This window comes from Periophthalmus magnuspinnatus, chromosome 5 (genome assembly GCF_009829125.3).
Source record: "Periophthalmus magnuspinnatus isolate fPerMag1 chromosome 5, fPerMag1.2.pri, whole genome shotgun sequence".
Lineage (NCBI taxonomy): Eukaryota > Metazoa > Chordata > Actinopteri > Gobiiformes > Gobiidae > Periophthalmus > Periophthalmus magnuspinnatus.
In genome coordinates, this window is record NC_047130.1 from 32,876,674 (window position 1) to 32,894,131 (window position 17,458).

The window sequence follows — 17,458 nt, forward strand, 5'->3', positions numbered from 1 at the left end:
CGATTAATGCACAAGTGACATCATGTTATCAGCAACTCAAAATGAGAGAAAAAGTAGGGACACATTTGAATTCAGAGGAAGAAAAGATGAGAAGGCAGGGTAATTAATCCACAGATAACGGTGATGGTTCACAGCTAGGTCACTTTCAATATAAGAGCACCGTAACAGCTGCCCTTGACAAGCTCTAGATCTAAGCAAGTACTGCAGATGTATACCTCAATGATAGCAATCATAGAAACAGCAATGAATCAATCAAACATGTTCAGTATATTCAGCCATTCTAACCCATAGAATTCTGTAAGTTAGTCCACTTCCATTATAAGAAGGCTCACACAGCACTTTAACAGAGATTAACTACATGCAGTGAACTATGCATTCACCCTTGTGAAGGGATGATTAAAAAAAATAATATCACTAAATGACTTTGAACATAGAACAGTTTCCACAAATCATGCTGTCGAATACAAATATTAACTTTTTTTTCAGTACACAAGTTTGTTGCTATGCCTCAATCAGGCCTTATCTTTAGATACACAGAAACTGCCAAAAGCTTTTAGCCTTTCTACCTTTGGAACATCAAAGAGTTCGGAAACCAGAATACTTTAGTTTCTATAAAAATAGACTTTGCCCTCAACTCTGAGAGACCCATTTTAGAGGCATTAAAGCTTGTTGCTAAAGTAAAGGGACAGACAGCACTCTAGACTTAGGACAGAATCTGATTAAAAACTGGACAGTTTGCTTTGATACCATTTAGTCTTCTTTGATAAAGTATCAATATAATGGGTTTAATATTTGCTAGGAAATAAACATGCAAATAACAACAGAAAGCATCTTCCACTGAACACTTCACTGCATGGGTGGCATTGACACAGATCACTCAGATCAGAGGTTATATAATCAAGGACACGCAAAATCTTTGACAAATCCATTAGTAAGTTATTATTAAAGGTGGCAAGACTCCTAAAACACCATTTTGGCTAATGTTGTTGACATAGAAGCATGTGTACTCAATAGAAGCATGTGTACTGATAGAAAGCTGGTAGTGTCAAATGCTGACTAAGATGGAATAAGGTTGGATACCTAAGGCTGGAAAGCAGTTTAATCAATCTTGGATATCATGAATAAAACTGCTGCAATGTAAGTCTGACTAAGCATTTGTGTTATGCCCTTCTCCAAGTGTAAATATATGAAATGGTCACTCTACTAAAACATGGAGTAAACAGAGGTGATGTATCAGTAGATCCATCTTGATTTGTCTCTTAAGACTGACATCAGCTCATAGTGCAATGGTTAATTGAGTGCCAAAAGCTCTAAATATGTACAAACAACACATTTTTTTGTAAAAACATTTCAGGTAATAAAAATAATGTTTTGGCCTGTATGTGTAACATGTTGTTCGCAGTAGATAAACATACTTGCTTGCAAGAATTAGAAATAAACGCAATCTGGGTCAGGGCCAAATTACAGCATAATGAATCGTACTGATAGAAACACATTAGCTGTGAATTAGGTCTAAATAATGATTTATATTTTTTTTTAAAGTTATTTTGCTCTTAGTCTGAGGTAAGGTTCAGTGACACATTTGTAAAGCAATTTATGATATGATTTGAATTTAAAAAAAACAAACAAACAAAAAAACACTCAAAATCCCTTATTTTGGGGGTAAATAGAATGAACTCTAGGGTCAGATTTAGAATAAAGATTTTGTTGATGTTGGATTAAAGTGGAAAAGCAAAACAACTGGTATAAATTTGTGTGAAATTCTTTAGCTTCTTTAGCTTAGACAAACTTCCCTTAAAATAATCAGAAGTCAGTGCTAGTTACACAATGTTATACATGCTATTTTCATAAATGTAAATTGTAAAATCATAAATGCACAATTTTGTCTTTGTGACGCAGCATTTAGAGTCATTGATTTTGTCACAAGCTTTTATAATAGCTTACAAAAATATGACTTTTTTTTTTTTTACTGTGTTATAGATGTTTTTTCAGCATGGTTGGCTTGAATCATATACTAATAAATAAAAAAATTCAGTAAAGCAAACAATTCATTGCCTTTTATCATTTTCAAAAGTTGCAAAAAATGTGTGCTTATTCTTTTGGCTTGCAGGACCCACAACCAAAGTACAAAATACTTTCAATGCAAATACTGAGAAATTAATATTTAACATGCTTATTTATAAAACATAGCAATGCATGAGGAAGTGGAGTAGGTGAAGGAAGGTCAGTCAATTTCTACTGAGAGCACAGCTGGCCCATGGCTGGACACCTCACTGCTCATCAAATTCATTTCATCTTCAAGTGGGACATTTAATGATTAACTCAGCATTTATCCCATTGCCTCCAGCTGATTTAAGTGATCAACCTTCTGGATTGGCAATTTGAATACTGTTGCAAGAGCCTATTGCTTTATTCTGCAACTATAAATTCAGTCTTTAAATTAATTACATTTCAAGGACCATACTACGTAACTTCACTTATGTATTATGGCTAGCAAGCCTATTAACAAAGGGCATCTGACCTAAATGTCTGTGTAAACCCTCAGTCGTCCAGGTCTGATCCATAGCAAAAGATGAAATTTAAGTCTATCAACTGGACAAATCGTTGTTGGAGTGAAGACGTTTCACTGCTCATCCAAGCTGCTTCTTCAGTTCTGGTCAGAATGCTGGTGGCCACTTCCTTATATCTATCTGAGGGGAGGGGCTAACCACACTGAAACTGTATACAGCTATTGTTTCCAGTTTCAGATGACACTACCCTATTCAACTTTTAACAACCCTGCTATTGTTCTCATTGTTCTGGGTCTGAGGATGGAGTTATAGATGGGGAGAGATTATGTATCAGACCCCCATTCATCTTTAAGGAAGGATTCTCTTTCCTAAAAAAAATAGCTTCTTTAACTCCCCTCTCAAACCATTTCTTTTCTCTGGCTAAGATCTGAACTTCACTATCTTCAAAGGAGTGGTTAGTGTCTTTGAGATGGAGATGCACAGAGGACTGGGGTCCAGAGGAACTCTCACGTTGGTGTTGGTCCATCCTCTTATGGAGTAGCTGTTTAGTTTCTCCAGTATAACGCTCACTGCACTCGTGACTACACTGAATGGAGTAGACTACATTACTTTGTTTATGGCTTGGGGTTTTGTCCTTAGGGTGAACCAGTTTTTGTCTTAAAGTGTTTGTAGGTTTGAAAAAGACCTAAATTACCTAAATGACAGGAAGTTTGCAGGCTCACGTGTTGCTAAATGGAGAAGAGAATGTTATGCCTCCATTTCTTTTCTACCCAAAAGAAACTCAAAGGTGTGTTGTGGCAGGCACTGTAGACTAACTTTGTGCAGCAGATTTGAGTGGAATTAGGTCTAACATTACTTTGTTTTCTCAGATACTGCAGTGTACTACATCTGTTTGTGCCAACAGGCCCATGGGAGCTCCTGCTGGCCAACACTACCACAGTTTGAAACAAGCAAGAAGCGAAAGGCTCTCCCTTAGGCCAAAGAAAATGGATATTGATCTGGAGCCATGACTAAATGGATTAAATTACAGAGTAGTGTTGGTAGCAGGAGAAAAAAGGCAGAGAGGACAGAAGAGAGACTTAGGGGTAGACAAAAGAGAGGAAAAAGGAAGAGACGGATTTCCAAAGAGTCCACAAAAATCTTTACTTCACAGACCTCTTTAGCTTTTGTGTTTCTTTTAGTCAATATCCCACCCAGCAACCCCCATGCATCCAATCATCCTCTTCATACCATATTTCTAAGCACCATCCTGGTCTTCATTCACTTGTGAGCCAATTGACTACAGCAAATTGTCAGTCAGGGATTATTGTGTTCCTCATTCAGCCCAGGCTGGGGGAACGCCAAATGCAGGCTGGGGAGGAAATTGCGCCATCATGGACATATGTAAAATTGTCTTTAAAGAACAAAACCAAAAATGGATGCAACTTATGCACAACTTACCCATCATACCCTCATTTCAAGAGCAACTAACTGGTTTCTGTGTGAACTCCGCACACCCGACTGGGCGACAGGTGCGTAGGAGGTGAAGCACTTGTCTAAAAATTAAAGAAAAAACTCCCGCACACTGTCTCTTCTTCAGGAAGGTCAGAGCGACCGAAACGTTGTATGGAATAAAATTGCATTAAGAGTGAGACAGTGTGCGGGAGTTTTTTCTTTAATTTTTAGACAAGAGCAACTAACTGACAATTATATAAACTTTCAATCAATATGTTATACCTAAATAATTTATCATAAAGGATTTGATCCAGTATCTTTAGCTGAGCCTTGTGAACTTAAAGAGTTAATCTACAAACAATTAATAACCCAAAGTGAGAAGGTTCCAAATGAGTGACCTCATAAACTTCTTGTAAGTCATTCCCAATAGTACTGGTTTAAACAAATCATAAATAGCCTCAGGGAAGCTTTGAGTGTAAGCTGTCAGTTAAACTGTCCCACATGAGGATAACATGGTATTTATTAGTCAGTTAAAATGACTACCCAGGCTTCCAGTTTAATCTCTTTAATACTGTGTAGGAGAATACAGGACACAGGATCATATTAGCTTGTATATTTTCAAAGTGAACTGCAGTACCTCAGCCTACCCAGAATCTTGTGGCTAAAAACATTCATATTAAAGACAGATTTCACCATATGAGAAGAATAGCAAGGCGAGTCACATTAAGAACCAATCCAACTCTTGAGGTCACCTCTGTCAGTGCTTATCAAAACTTTAATCATAAGTCACAATTTAAATGGGCCGTACCAGAGCACTGGTCCTCTGTGTAAGCTTCATTGTAATACTTCCCATGATCCCCAACTCCTAAGCCCTAATCATAAACACTTTCCCACTCCACTACACTCCCTTCAGGGCAATGCTCCACTTCATAGCGAGATTGAATATTCATAAAGACTGTTCAGATTTCAGATGGCACATGGGCCTCCGACTATGCTCAACATATGCATAAAATGTGCATTAACATGGCTTTATTTTGGTCTCGCTCATGTGGAGAGTAGATATTTACAGGATATTTAATGGTCACTGTCAAACTGGCCACTAACCTCTGACTTTACAATAGACAGATAATTATATTTTCCTTCCAGTTTGTACATTTATTGTCTGGCATAACCTAGAAATTTGCCAAACCAGAAATGTTTTTTAGGAGAATTCAAAAAAGTTTGACAGTTCATAGAACCACATGAAATCTCTATGTACATTGTCTGGATTTCTAATTGGGCAGCAAAACATACAACTCTCTAGCACCATCTATTGAGCACCTTTATAGTAATACGGTCAAGCTGAACGAAAGTACACACTTCTAATCATTGCTGAAACAAATGCCAAGTGGGATAATGAATCATAAGCTACTACAGATCTTTATGTAACAGCTGCAAATTGTTAATCACACTTCACTGAATAGACTAATGAGGATTGGTCAAAGTTATAAGAAAACAAATCCCTACTGCAACATCTGTTTAAGTAAAGAAGTTGCCGTCTCAAGAAACATACAGCAGCAGTTTGCAAGGTCAGGAGTCATGGTTAATATTCACACCTTGGGCTCAGAATGAATCAGTGCCACTCAGTAAAACACTCAGGTTGTAAAGTTCATATTTCAGAACATTTAGCATCTATTAATCTAACAACACAGTACTGTACAAATCTTGGTATTTTTTCTGAAACTACTCCCAAAATCTCTCTCTCTCTATATATATATCTATATATATATATATATATATAGAAACAAAATGGATCCTTTTCTAAATGGATAAATGAAACTAAACTAGCATGCAACCACATACAAACATACTGTTACTATTGTGTTGAAAAGTACCTTCTATTTGTGGTATCACAATTTGTAATGATCAGCATCAGTAATAGGTATCAGTATTTTTTTTACTGAATTAATGTCAAGTTTTAGTATGACATTCTGCCAAATATCTCCAACCCTTTTATGAGCAAACCTTTCTATAGCCATAAAATATAAAACACAGCTTTGACACATGCTTTATAAGTACCATTAGGCAAAGCAAAATAGGCAGAGCATATCTCATAGTTTTATTACACAATGCAACAAATTACAATGCTTAAAGAAAACGAAAAACTACTTAAAAAACAAACAAAACAAAAAATCTGGACAAAATGTGTTGAAGATTAGAGTGACATGTGATGACAAGAAGCTGACTGAGGAAAACAAAAGACTTCACTCTGACCTACATCAAGGATTTATTTTGCAGGAACAAATTTCTACATAGACTGCTAGAATGCTAGAATGCAGAAACAGTTACAGAAACAAACTATTAGGTTTTTAAAATAAAAAATGTTTAAAATGCAAGAACCATTCGTCTTCAATCGAGCAAGTTTGTTGGTAGTAAAAAAAAAAAAACTATCTGCAGTCTTATCTGTCGGGCCGCATCATACCAGGCCTCACTGGCATCATCATGGGCCGGGGATGACGCATCATGTGTGGTGGCCCTGGCATCATCTGCATGGGTCCTCCCATCGGTGGCCTCATGCCTACAGAGAAACAAGGTTTAGACAAGTGGGTTTTACAGAACAAAGCCACAGCACATGCAAGACTGGCATTTCAAGTATTAGAACATGCTAAAAAAGTGAGAATATCAATTTCATGTTTCCCATTTGTAAGGAAAAACTTAGTACCAGAACATGTACAAAATTGTATTTGGCATTTTTATGGAATAATATGGAATCCTCTTATTAGCCGTCCACTCAAGACAAATTGAATCAGGATTAATAAAGTGATATCTTAAATTTAAAACTATTCTGAACCATTGTTCCAGGAAAAACTCCAATCCCGGTGTCTTTTCAAGTAAAATATTATTACAAAATATATTTTCTTACCAGGTCCACCAGGCATCATCCCATGTGGAGGAGGTCCCATCATAGGCATCATAGGTGGACCTCCCATTGGTGGAGTTGGCAACATTCCAGGACGAGGCGGGCCACCTAGGTGAATAAAATTAACAACCAAATTCAAAATGTTGATTTGTTCAGAGGAGGGAGGCGATACAAGTCTTCAAACCACATACAATTATTTCCATTTTGAAACTGTGCAAACTTTGATTGTGATTCAGCTGTTTCATATCAAAGAACATCTTTTATCTAAGGTTTTTATAGCAGGAATTATTTTAAATTGAGGACAAACTACTAACCCGGTGGAGGTCCACCAGGAAAAGGTGAGGGAGGAATCTTCCCTTGTTGAAATGCAGCAGCTAGAAACAGAAAGAAATGCTGATTAGCATTGCACGGTTTACAAACAAGAAATCTTTGAAAGATTAGACATGACACATATCAGCCACTAGGGGTCATCTTAATGCAACCCATATACACTGTAAAATGCAACCATTATCATCAGTAAATTCTCACTCGTTTTATCAATTAGACTCTGTGCTTGCTCCTCCATCCACTTCTGGTAATAATCTTTCACATTTTCCTTGTGTTTTCGCCCACTACAGTGAGTTTTCCTTACTGACGGCTGGAATGTAAGCAACAACAGTATGAAAATGTAAACATTACAACAAATTGTGCAAGTGGTAAAAAATAAAAATTAAAAAAACAACCCTCACCGAGTCATGCGTTAGATAGGTGTCACAGTAGTCACAGTAAAACCTGAGGAACAAGATTTTAAAAGTAATCAGGTGACAGTGAGCGAGAGCGAGGGCATCACAACATCAGTAGCTTAATTATAGCCCTTTAAAACTAATAACTTGACAATGAGGAGCACATCTGGTAAGTGTGCCATAGATGTTTTGACAATTAGTTGGCTCGATGGTGCCATGGGTGGAAAAGACTGGATCCCAGTCTAAGTTTATTTCTTTCACTTACATTAAATAAAATACAAATTTCGTTACCGATTATTTTTCGGATTGCGTACAGAAGTTTTAAAATCTCTAAGATAATAAGTAATTGTGGTAGCAACACAAATAGCATGGTCATACAAAGCACCCAATGTAAAACACAAACAGGGTCCGAATCATCGACCAATTCAAGATTAAATTCAGTTTAAAACAAAACTCTAGAAGGTTCTTGTATAAACTAGCAATATCACCAAAACATTTAGACAAAAATGTACGAAAACCGGGTTAATTACTTACTTAGGCATGTTTGAATTTCACTACCGTTCGAGTGAGCGATTCTGGTGTCTCCGAAATAACGTCCTTCGAATTATACGATCTGAACTTTAGTTCCGCTCTGAGAAAAAAAAAAAAAAAAGCAGTCTCTAGATTTCACCATGGAACTATAATAGATCCATAGATTTTACATGGATGTTGACTTTTTAAGAGCAATATTATTAAATAAGGTACAGACTATTTTTTAGATTACTTTTTAATTAAAATATATATAATGGTTATATATTATAATATATATAATGGTCACGTGTGCATTGTGTCAAATTATGGCGTTTCTTTGACGCAATTAACAGATTTGCAGTTTTTAAGTAACGAACTGCTTGTTAAACGTTGACTTAAATAAACCACTGAAGCTGTGACTGCAAATGGCAACAGCTGACGTCGTTTGCCCGTAGTGATTGGATGTTGTAACGTCAAACAGCGTCCTCTTGCTTGTGCCATGCGCACTGGCGCTTGTTTTTGTGGAGGTGGATGTTGTTATGGCTGTGATGGCTGAAACAGGCCCCGGAGTAAACTGAAAGGTCCCCGGCTAGACTGTCTCCATTACGGGGCAACGTCACTCATGGACGGCACGGACATGGACGTGGATGCAGAGCTGATGCAGAAGTTCAGCTGCATGGGCACCACGGATAAGGATGTCCTGATCACGGAGTTTCAGAGGCTGCTGGGCTTCCAGCTCAACCCCGCCGGATGCGCCTTCTTCCTGGACATGACCAATTGGTGAGTGCGGGGCAGGCCTGTGGTCCCCAATCTCCAGGCGCTCAGCATGAGAAAACAAATGCTTAAAGTGCCTGATTTGAGTAAGGTGATTTGGAAATGGCTGTGTTGCTAAACGCCAGGGTAGGGTTATTGATTCATGGTGTCTCTGTATGCCAAGTGGCATTAAAAGACTTCAGTTCAGACTGAGATATTCAACAAAGTGAAACTTAAAGTTTCTATTCGTGTTCTTTTTTTCTTTTGGATGTACCAGCAAGAGGAACAGCGAACTAATTAGGAACTGATTTGGGAGCTTGTCAGCTAATTTAAGCACATAGCAGTGAGTATAGATTATTTCTGCCGTGTTACATAAGACTCTCCAACACCAGTTAAACCCAAACTGTGCTCTTTGAGAAACGTACGTCTGCTGACGCAGCCCGTCCGTCGTGACAAGTAAAGTTTTTTGGCGGAACTACACTAGAATTGCAGTAGGTTCAAATTTTACGTTAGCTGTGTCGATATTTTAAAAACTATTGTTTTATTTTTTTTAACCAATGGGGCAGGCAGGCTTATTCAGTCTACCCCAAGGCAATTGTGGCCATATAATATATATATATATATATATATATATATATATATATATATATATATATATATATATATATATATATATATATATATATATATATATATTAGAGTGAATATAAAAAAGTGATATGAAGATATTACTAATGGAGTAATTACTGTCTGATTTTAAAAAGGATGATTATGAGTTTAAACATAAATCATGTATGCTTCAACCTTTATTATCTGTTTTAACAGGAATCTACAGGCTGCCATTGGTGCATACTATGACTTTGAAAGTCCCAACATAATTACTCCATCCATGTCCTTTGTTGAAGATGTGACAATCGGAGAGGGAGAATCAGTTCCCCCAGATACACCCTTCACAAAGACCTGGAGGCTACAAAATCCAGGTAAGCCACGTGTTAAGCAATTTAGTTATTAACCAAATGAGAGCTTACAATGTGTAAAAGCTTGTTTACATCTGTAGGTGCAGAGTCTTGGCCTCCTGGAGTCAGTCTCAAGTACATAGGTGGGGATCAATTTGGACATGTTAACACGGTTATGGTCAAGTCTTTAGACCCCCAAGAAGTTACAGATGTAAGTGTCCAAATGAGGAGTCCCACAGCTCCTGGAATGTACCAAGGCCAGTGGAGAATGTGTACAGCAACAGGATTATTTTATGGTGGTAAGTCACAAACCTATTTCATTGTTATTAAATTTGGCTATAGTGAGCTTAAAACAATATGTTGAGAAATAAATTCAAATGTTGGAAGGTTTTGACAATTGAAATGCTCATGATGCCTTAAACTTGTGTTGATTTGTGATGTTTGTAACTTTGCATTAACAGAAAGTGCACCTCTGATCTGCTGTACTTCTTCCTGTATGTTTCCACAGATATAATTTGGGTAATACTCACTGTAGAAATTGGTGGTCTCCTTGGCGTGACTCAGCAACTGTCGTCCTTTGAGACTGAATTCAACACCCAACCACAGCGCAGTGTTCAAGGAGACTTCAACCCTTTCGCTTCACCACAAAAGAATAAGCATGATGCCACTGACAGCAGTTTCACAGACCCTGGAGGAACCTGGGAACACACAGGAGATCAAAACAGACTGTCTCATAATGCTTTAAATAGGGCATCAAATGGTCTTCAAACCAATCTTTCTGTGATGACATTTGGACAGGTGTGTCACTTTTGTGTGATTTCTAATCAAATATTATTTTTCCTTCATCAAACTTGTGCAGTTTTGTAACCTTTTGGCAAATATATCAAGCATTTTTTGTTGTATCTTTACAGGGCATTCATGGACCCTATCCATTTGGACAGAGCTAGAAACACAAGGACCTCCCCTTCAACCGTGTAAAAAGCATTGCATCCTGGGAGTCCTCACACGCAGGAGTGAAGAGGGAGGAATAGTTGTTTTCTATTGACTCTTGCCAACCCTCTCCCTAAGCCATGGCCCTTTCCACAGAAACACAACTATTGTAAAGTGTTGGATTACGTCTGCTTCAGTGTCAATTTAACATCCCATATGGCATTAACACCTGGATTTGCACGTGTGAATGCTCCATTTAAAACCCTTTACAAACATGCACATTCACATGGAGACCAGCCAGCTTAGTTGAGGAACGTCTTAGTAACTCCCCATTTTATCAACCCGTTGGTCTGTGTCCATCCATGTGTGCATTTCACATTTGTTGGTGTAGTGAAGTTGCTTATTGGATCAAAAATTCATAATAACTTCAACGATTAAGCCACTGTTAAGGGGTGAAGGATATGACTTATTTATTTGTTTGCTTTGAAATATTCACAGACGCACAAATTAGTGGTCAAATTTCCAACCCTTCCTCTCCCGTGATACACAGACTTGCTCCTCGTGTTCAAATTCAAAGTAGTCCTTACTCCCAACTTTTCACATGTATGCTTTGCCGAGAGCAGGAGAAGAGCATGAAATGAGCTGAGGGTGCTGCTTAAAAAAAGGGCTTAAGAGTGTCCCAGCCCCACCCTTCAGCATAAATATAAAACACGACCTTACAAAGAAATGAGAAACCACAAAACGTGAAATCATTTGGTTCTTTAAGAAAACTAAAAACTATTGAACTCTTAAGGCCTTAAACTCGATTTGGTGTCTTTAAATAAACAGCCTTAAGGATGTGATCAGGGACGGAGCTAGTGTTCCCCCAGTACACTCATCAAATAGACAATTATTTCAAAATCATGTCTTGGTTCATTAAATCTTGATGATCTTATGTGTGCTGTCTCCCCTGCAAGGGGACTTACAGAAATACATAGCTACTGACTAGAGTAGCTATGCATAAAGATGTACTATCCTAATGAGAGGTCCGCCACTGGCTTGTCTCTATGTTAATGCTTTGCTTGGAATGTTCCAAACCACAGCATTAAAATTCATCTTGTATTAAATTACAGATACTGTGCTTAAATTGTGCTTTAAAACAATTCTCAGTATAAGCATGCTTGTCTCCATGTAGATAAGTTTAATGCAATACTGTGGGATTTACAGGCAAAGCAATAACATGTCCATGGAGATAAGTAGATAACTAACCCTCCTCCAAAAAAGTCTGAGATGGAACTGTTGCAAATGGATAGTAATATGACAATATTCCTCATTTTGGAGTTTGTCTGATGACTGTAGGACCTGAGTCTCTGTAAACTAGATCATCTGTGAACCGTTATATATCAGCTTTTTTTTAAAAAACAAACAAAACAAAAAAAACAACATTTGTAAAATTATGTGTGTTTCTTGGGAAAGGGATGACAATTTTGATTTACTTAACGAGAGCTTTATGACCCATGTACCTCTAAAAGTATTGTTGAGGGATTCTTCATAGCTTACTACATTGCCCTAGTGTTTGTGCACTGCATACAAGTTTCCCAATGACGGCCAGCAGGTGGTGCTAAAATCAAATGTCCCACACAAACTTTACTTGACATCATGCTGACTACTTTGTAAAAATAAGATTTGTCTGTCAATTTGAGGTTGGATGAGTAGCACTGATGTTCTGTTACTGCTGTTTGCACAATGCAGGTGTGGCTTCAATGAGTAAATGTGTTCAGTTTTGGCTGATGGTGGATTCTATAATACCAGCATTTTGAAAGGCTGAATGTGTATTGACTCTATCCAAAAGTCTATTTTTACAGCTTTTTATGTTAATTTCAAACACTTGCTGTTTGCTGACCCCTGGGTTGTTGCATTCTCAATTCCACAGATGGATTTTATTGTGTTTTAAGTTGAAAATAAAACTGCAACATGATGATTTTTATTGTTTCAGATCACAATATTGGCAACTTTTACATATGGATATAATTGTATTCTCAATGCTGTGTTGATAAAAGTATTATTCATATCCTCAATACTATTGTTAGGCAGCTCATTGTGTGTCTTGTGCATACTATTCTGCACTTCCCCTTCATTCATGTCAGATGTTTTTTTATTTTTTAATTTTTTTCTTTTTTTTTTTTTTTTTTTTTACTTGGCACAAGTGAGTTTGCTGGTTTGAGTGAGACTGTAAGAGCCACCAGAGTTGAGGATTATTTGAGTTGTATGTTTTTGATGTTATGAATAAATTGAAATTTATTGGCGCCTGTGATGATGGCACATTTATCTAGAGAGAAAGACTTCCCTGTACCTGTGTATGATGAATTATTTGTACGATTAAATTAAGATTGGAAAAAAAATGTATTGTTTGACTGTATGGATCAATGAATGATTTTTGTATCGCTGTATTGTTCAACTATTTACATGCCGCTGACACCCTAGTACTTGATTTACTGTGAAAGAAGTACGTGGGACCTGTCTAACAACTATCTACACTACACTACAACCACGAATATCATTATTTATCATTACAGGCCTAGCGCTGTTAGTGTTGATATATATTAGTTGTTCAATTTTAATATAATAAAGATATTATTCACAGATGTGCATAATAGAATTTCAGCCAATAATGAAATAAACTGGCCCTCTTCCTGTGATATTACTGTTATTACTAAACAACCCATTAGGTCTCATATATAAAAAGTTAAGCACTGCTGGATACATTAGAATATCACGCAATTGTTTGATACAGATTACAGATAAGTCAGAAGGCGGGGTGGACACCTGCAAGGGCTATTGTTTCCCTTTATTGAAGCATGAATAATTTTGTGAATGAATAGTGCTCTACAAATAAACTTGTTGTAAAAATACGGATGCGATGCCCACGTGCATTGACAGTATGGTGGGCACATCACCTCTGCTGACCTGCCAGAGCAGAACAAATATTGACTTTGCTCCATGGATTCTGACTGAAGGCCTGTCATCTCCTGCTCCACTTGAGTCAATAGTATTTTGTTATGCTTTAAAACTGCCCATAATTTTTTCACATCAAACTGTTTTTCATTAGTACAAAAGAGAATGAAACTATATTCCTCAGTCTGGCATTTTGGTGCAGGCCATTGCTCATAAAATTATTTGTTTTGGCTGTGAAAATATATTAATGGAAACCTCTTTTGAAAGTGTGCAGTATTATTAATATAAACAAGATTTGGCTAACAATGTGAGATTTTGTTTTGACAGTAAATATGATTTCTACAAACTGTGGTAGCCAAAACATTTCTAAAGAACAGGTTTATAAATGACTGGGGACGTGCTTGAGGCAAAGTTAATTTCAACTATCAGCCTCTCCAATTAAATAATCTCTCCACTGATTTTTATCTGCCTGGATTGTCCTAACACCCTCCGTTGGGCAGCGTTTAGCAAAGTATTATAAAAGATCACATTCTCGGCTAATTCATGTGACCAATACAGTGGCACTTCACATTTTCTAAACAGGAGGCTGACATATTATGTCATATATACCACGAGTTTTATTCTTAATGAAATGTACTAATCACAGTATTGTCTGACCATTTAAGTCATTATTCATGTAGTCTATTAAGTACATTCATAATTTAAATCAATATTTACTGTGCATTTTTAAAACAGTGAATCTTATATCCACAATCAATCTAACAATAAATCTGAAACGAACAATTTCTGTTTTTACATTAAAAAAGCAAGAAATTCAATTTGCATAAGGGAGGTCATTTATAGAATTATCATTAAGATTGTGAGCTGCATTTGTTGCTCACCAGCTTTATGTGACATTTAAAAAATCTATACTATAACATTACTGGTAAAGGAATAATTTATCTGTTAACACAAGAAGTGTCAATGCATATAATAGGAATTATATTTCAAGTGATTAGTATTGCCACATACGACGGAGTAAAAGGGTCACTTAAATAAAATAAATTATGCAGGCGCTACGAGAATAAAGTCGTAGCATTTCGACATTGAAGTCGTAATTTTACGAGAATAAAGTCTTAATATTACGAGAATAAAGTCGTATTTTTATGAGAGTATAGGCTGCTGTGTGTGAATGAGTGACGAGTGTGTTATGCGTTATGGAGAATTTGGAGCATTTTGTTCAAATAAACTTTCAACTGGGGTTTACGCATGATGAAATACTGTGTCTTTTAGGCCACCATCATATCATTAGCATAAGTACTTTGATGGGACACTGCAAGCATTTGAGTTTGTTTAGTCGGAGGAACCATACAGATTTGGAAGAAATTGCTATATTTGAACAAAATTCTCCAAATTCTTCATAACGCACTGGTCACTCATTCACACACAGTAGCCTATACTCTCATAAAAATACGACTTTATTCTCGTAATATTACGACTTTAATGTCGAAATGCTACGACTTTATTCTCGTAGCGCCTGCATAATTTATTTTATTTAAGTGACCCTTATACTCCGTCGTAGACACAAACGTATTGCTGCTGGGAAAAGGAACTGATGATGTTGCTAATTATGTTATAGTTATAACTAAGTTATAACTAGTGTGATATCTAACATGCAGAACATTTCAGAAATTTTAATAGTGTAGATAACTGTCAAAAGTATTAGTAATGAGAGAAAAACTGGTTAAGTATTATTGAGTTTCCCCAGCTGAAGAGAGCTGAGACTGGTCAAGTCGGGTCATGTTCTGTAAACTAACGTCACCTCCTTCTTAAAATTTGCATCCTCTGCTAAGACCTTGTGTCACTGGTATTGAGTTAGGTTAGATTAATTTATTGTGAAAACAATACAACCACAAATATAGAACACATTTGCATATGTTCAGTTGACACATGAGCTAACACATATGAAACAGACTAAACTACTCCAAACCTGGATCCCTCACAACCTGCTGGCACGGTCAAACACACAGGTGCACCAATAAAAGGAAATGTAGATCAGGTGCAGATCATGAATGGGCCAGAGTTTTTCACCTGTGATTGCTCTTGTGTGGCCCAGTTGGTAAGTGTAGAGGTGGTGCCAACCATTTTTAATGAATTCAAAAATACCTACCTATTACCTATACAGGCAGGGACAATCACCACACAAGCAGAGACAGATCATGGTGGAAATCTTGTCATGTGGATAACAACAGCTCCACAGTGTTTCTGCACAAAAGACAAAAACGATCTTCTAGAAATTCTGTATGTCCTCTGTAGAGATATGTTGCTCCATTACTTTAGTCTATAAACCAAGCACGAATGCTAACAACACATTAACTTGGCACACAGCCCAAATAAGCATCATGAGGAAAGGAGTCCCATCCACAATGTAACTGTTATGATTCCAATAAGGAAGTAAGTAATTAAATGATGCCTCAGTATGTTGTGTACAGTTATGCACTGTTGAGAAAGTATCTTTTCATTAAGTTTCCCAATAACAGCTGATATGCAAGAAGCCTATCTTCTCATCAGTTTATCAGCTTTGCAATGACTTCACAAAGTGAAGTATTCACTGAACAAAAAGAATACAGAGGGCTCCTGATATTTACTGAAGATGCTTTAAGGTGGGTCTGTTTACCAAGTGAACTGCACGTCATCACTTGTAAGTTTAAGCTACAGAAGCTTTGTGTTCTTAACCTGTTACCTTCTTTAAGATAACTGTCTTTCAGTCATGACAAAGCCACTAGAGTGCAAAGTGAAAAGTAAGAGGCTATGCAAATGTTTGGGTTTGGTTAAGAAAGGGGAAAAAAAAAAAAACTAAAAAAAACTCAACATATAAATAAAAACATTTGAAGTGATGCTCATAGCAGGCACATAAAATAAATATAAATTATTGTCTTTGATTGCAAGAAAGTTCAATTATATTCAATTATATCTATAGCTTAATTTGCATGCAACAAAGGCACTAAAACAGCTGTACAAGACCTTCAATTGTTAGCTACACTAACCCACCAGTAAAATGCACACAATCGGTAAATCTAGAGATAGTGTTAACTGAATCCCTGCATTTTAACAGTAATAATAATTCACTATAAAAATCAACGTTTGAATCTTATAGAGTGGCAGAGTTAACTTGTTAGTAAGAATCACAGATATCATGAGATAAGTGGAAAGTATTTTAGTCAAACTTTTGCTCGTTACATTTAGTGATGTAACCCAAAAACATATTATGTCAAAAAGATTAAAACAAATATCGATCACAGTTTTGTGTAAATTAAATAAGTTAGTCAAACATTTTGTCATTTTGTGTTATTTGAAATAATAAATAATAGGCCTACAATTAGTTTCTAAACGATCCATATGATACCAATGATATTTGGGCTAGCCTGTGTTTAGTCAGCATCAAACTAAATTTATAAAATAGAATAAAATATATTTCAACAATTTTCCAAATGAGATTAAATTCTTCTTACAGCTGTGTGGGAACTAAGCAAGTTTCTTTTTTATTTTTGTATTGACAACAATATTCTAGTTTGATGGTTAATTAATTAATTTATTTATTTTTAATTAAGCGGTATATGCCTAACATGTGCCAAACTTATTATCTACCCCATCCTTTCTTATATATTACAATAGCCACTCACATGCTGCTGAGTCAAACTGGTTGTTGAAGGAGGGATTAATTAGCTGTAACACAATCATGCCTGATGTGCATAAGTAAACATTAGAGCCCTATAAATACAAATTGCAGTGGATGGATGCTGGTGAAATTCCTTTACCCTGCCACAGTGC

General features: G+C 36.6%; 2 protein-coding genes across 2 annotated transcripts; one reads left to right on the forward strand and one right to left on the reverse strand.

Annotated features, from left to right (window-relative positions):
- Positions 1–6,020: 6,020 nt before the first annotated feature.
- Positions 6,021–8,159, reverse strand: snrpc (small nuclear ribonucleoprotein polypeptide C). Its single transcript, XM_033966543.2, has 6 exons — positions 8,100–8,159; positions 7,572–7,614; positions 7,372–7,480; positions 7,158–7,217; positions 6,847–6,951; positions 6,021–6,501 (listed from the first exon to the last, which is right to left on the reverse strand). The coding sequence occupies exons 1-6, from the start codon at positions 8,105–8,107 to the stop codon at positions 6,383–6,385; spliced, it is 444 nt and encodes a 147-aa protein (XP_033822434.1). The 5' UTR covers positions 8,108–8,159; the 3' UTR covers positions 6,021–6,382.
- Positions 8,160–8,564: 405 nt separating this feature from the next.
- On the forward strand, positions 8,565–13,087 carry ilrun (inflammation and lipid regulator with UBA-like and NBR1-like domains). The gene is made up of 5 exons (XM_033966791.2): positions 8,565–8,855; positions 9,654–9,808; positions 9,886–10,083; positions 10,293–10,582; positions 10,696–13,087. The coding sequence occupies exons 1-5, from the start codon at positions 8,698–8,700 to the stop codon at positions 10,729–10,731; spliced, it is 837 nt and encodes a 278-aa protein (XP_033822682.1). The 5' UTR covers positions 8,565–8,697; the 3' UTR covers positions 10,732–13,087.
- The last annotated feature ends 4,371 nt before the right edge of the window (positions 13,088–17,458 follow it).

What these genes read in the sequence shown, in the direction of transcription:
- ilrun (XM_033966791.2), top strand. Translation starts at nt 8,698, where the DNA reads ATGGACGGCACGGACATGGACGTGGATGCAGAGCTGATGCAGAAGTTC. An exon ending in TTCCTGGACATGACCAATTG is followed by an intron (nt 8,856 to 9,653) that starts GTGAGTGCGGGG and finishes CTGTTTTAACAG; the next exon opens with GAATCTACAGGCTGCCATTG. An exon ending in CTGTGATGACATTTGGACAG is followed by an intron (nt 10,583 to 10,695) that starts GTGTGTCACTTT and finishes GTATCTTTACAG; the next exon opens with GGCATTCATGGACCCTATCC.
- snrpc (XM_033966543.2), bottom strand. An exon ending in CCTATCTAACGCATGACTCG is followed by an intron (nt 7,481 to 7,571) that starts GTGAGGGTTGTT and finishes CTTACATTCCAG; the next exon opens with CCGTCAGTAAGGAAAACTCA. An exon ending in GATGATGCCTGGTGGACCTG is followed by an intron (nt 6,502 to 6,846) that starts GTAAGAAAATAT and finishes GTTTCTCTGTAG; the next exon opens with GCATGAGGCCACCGATGGGA.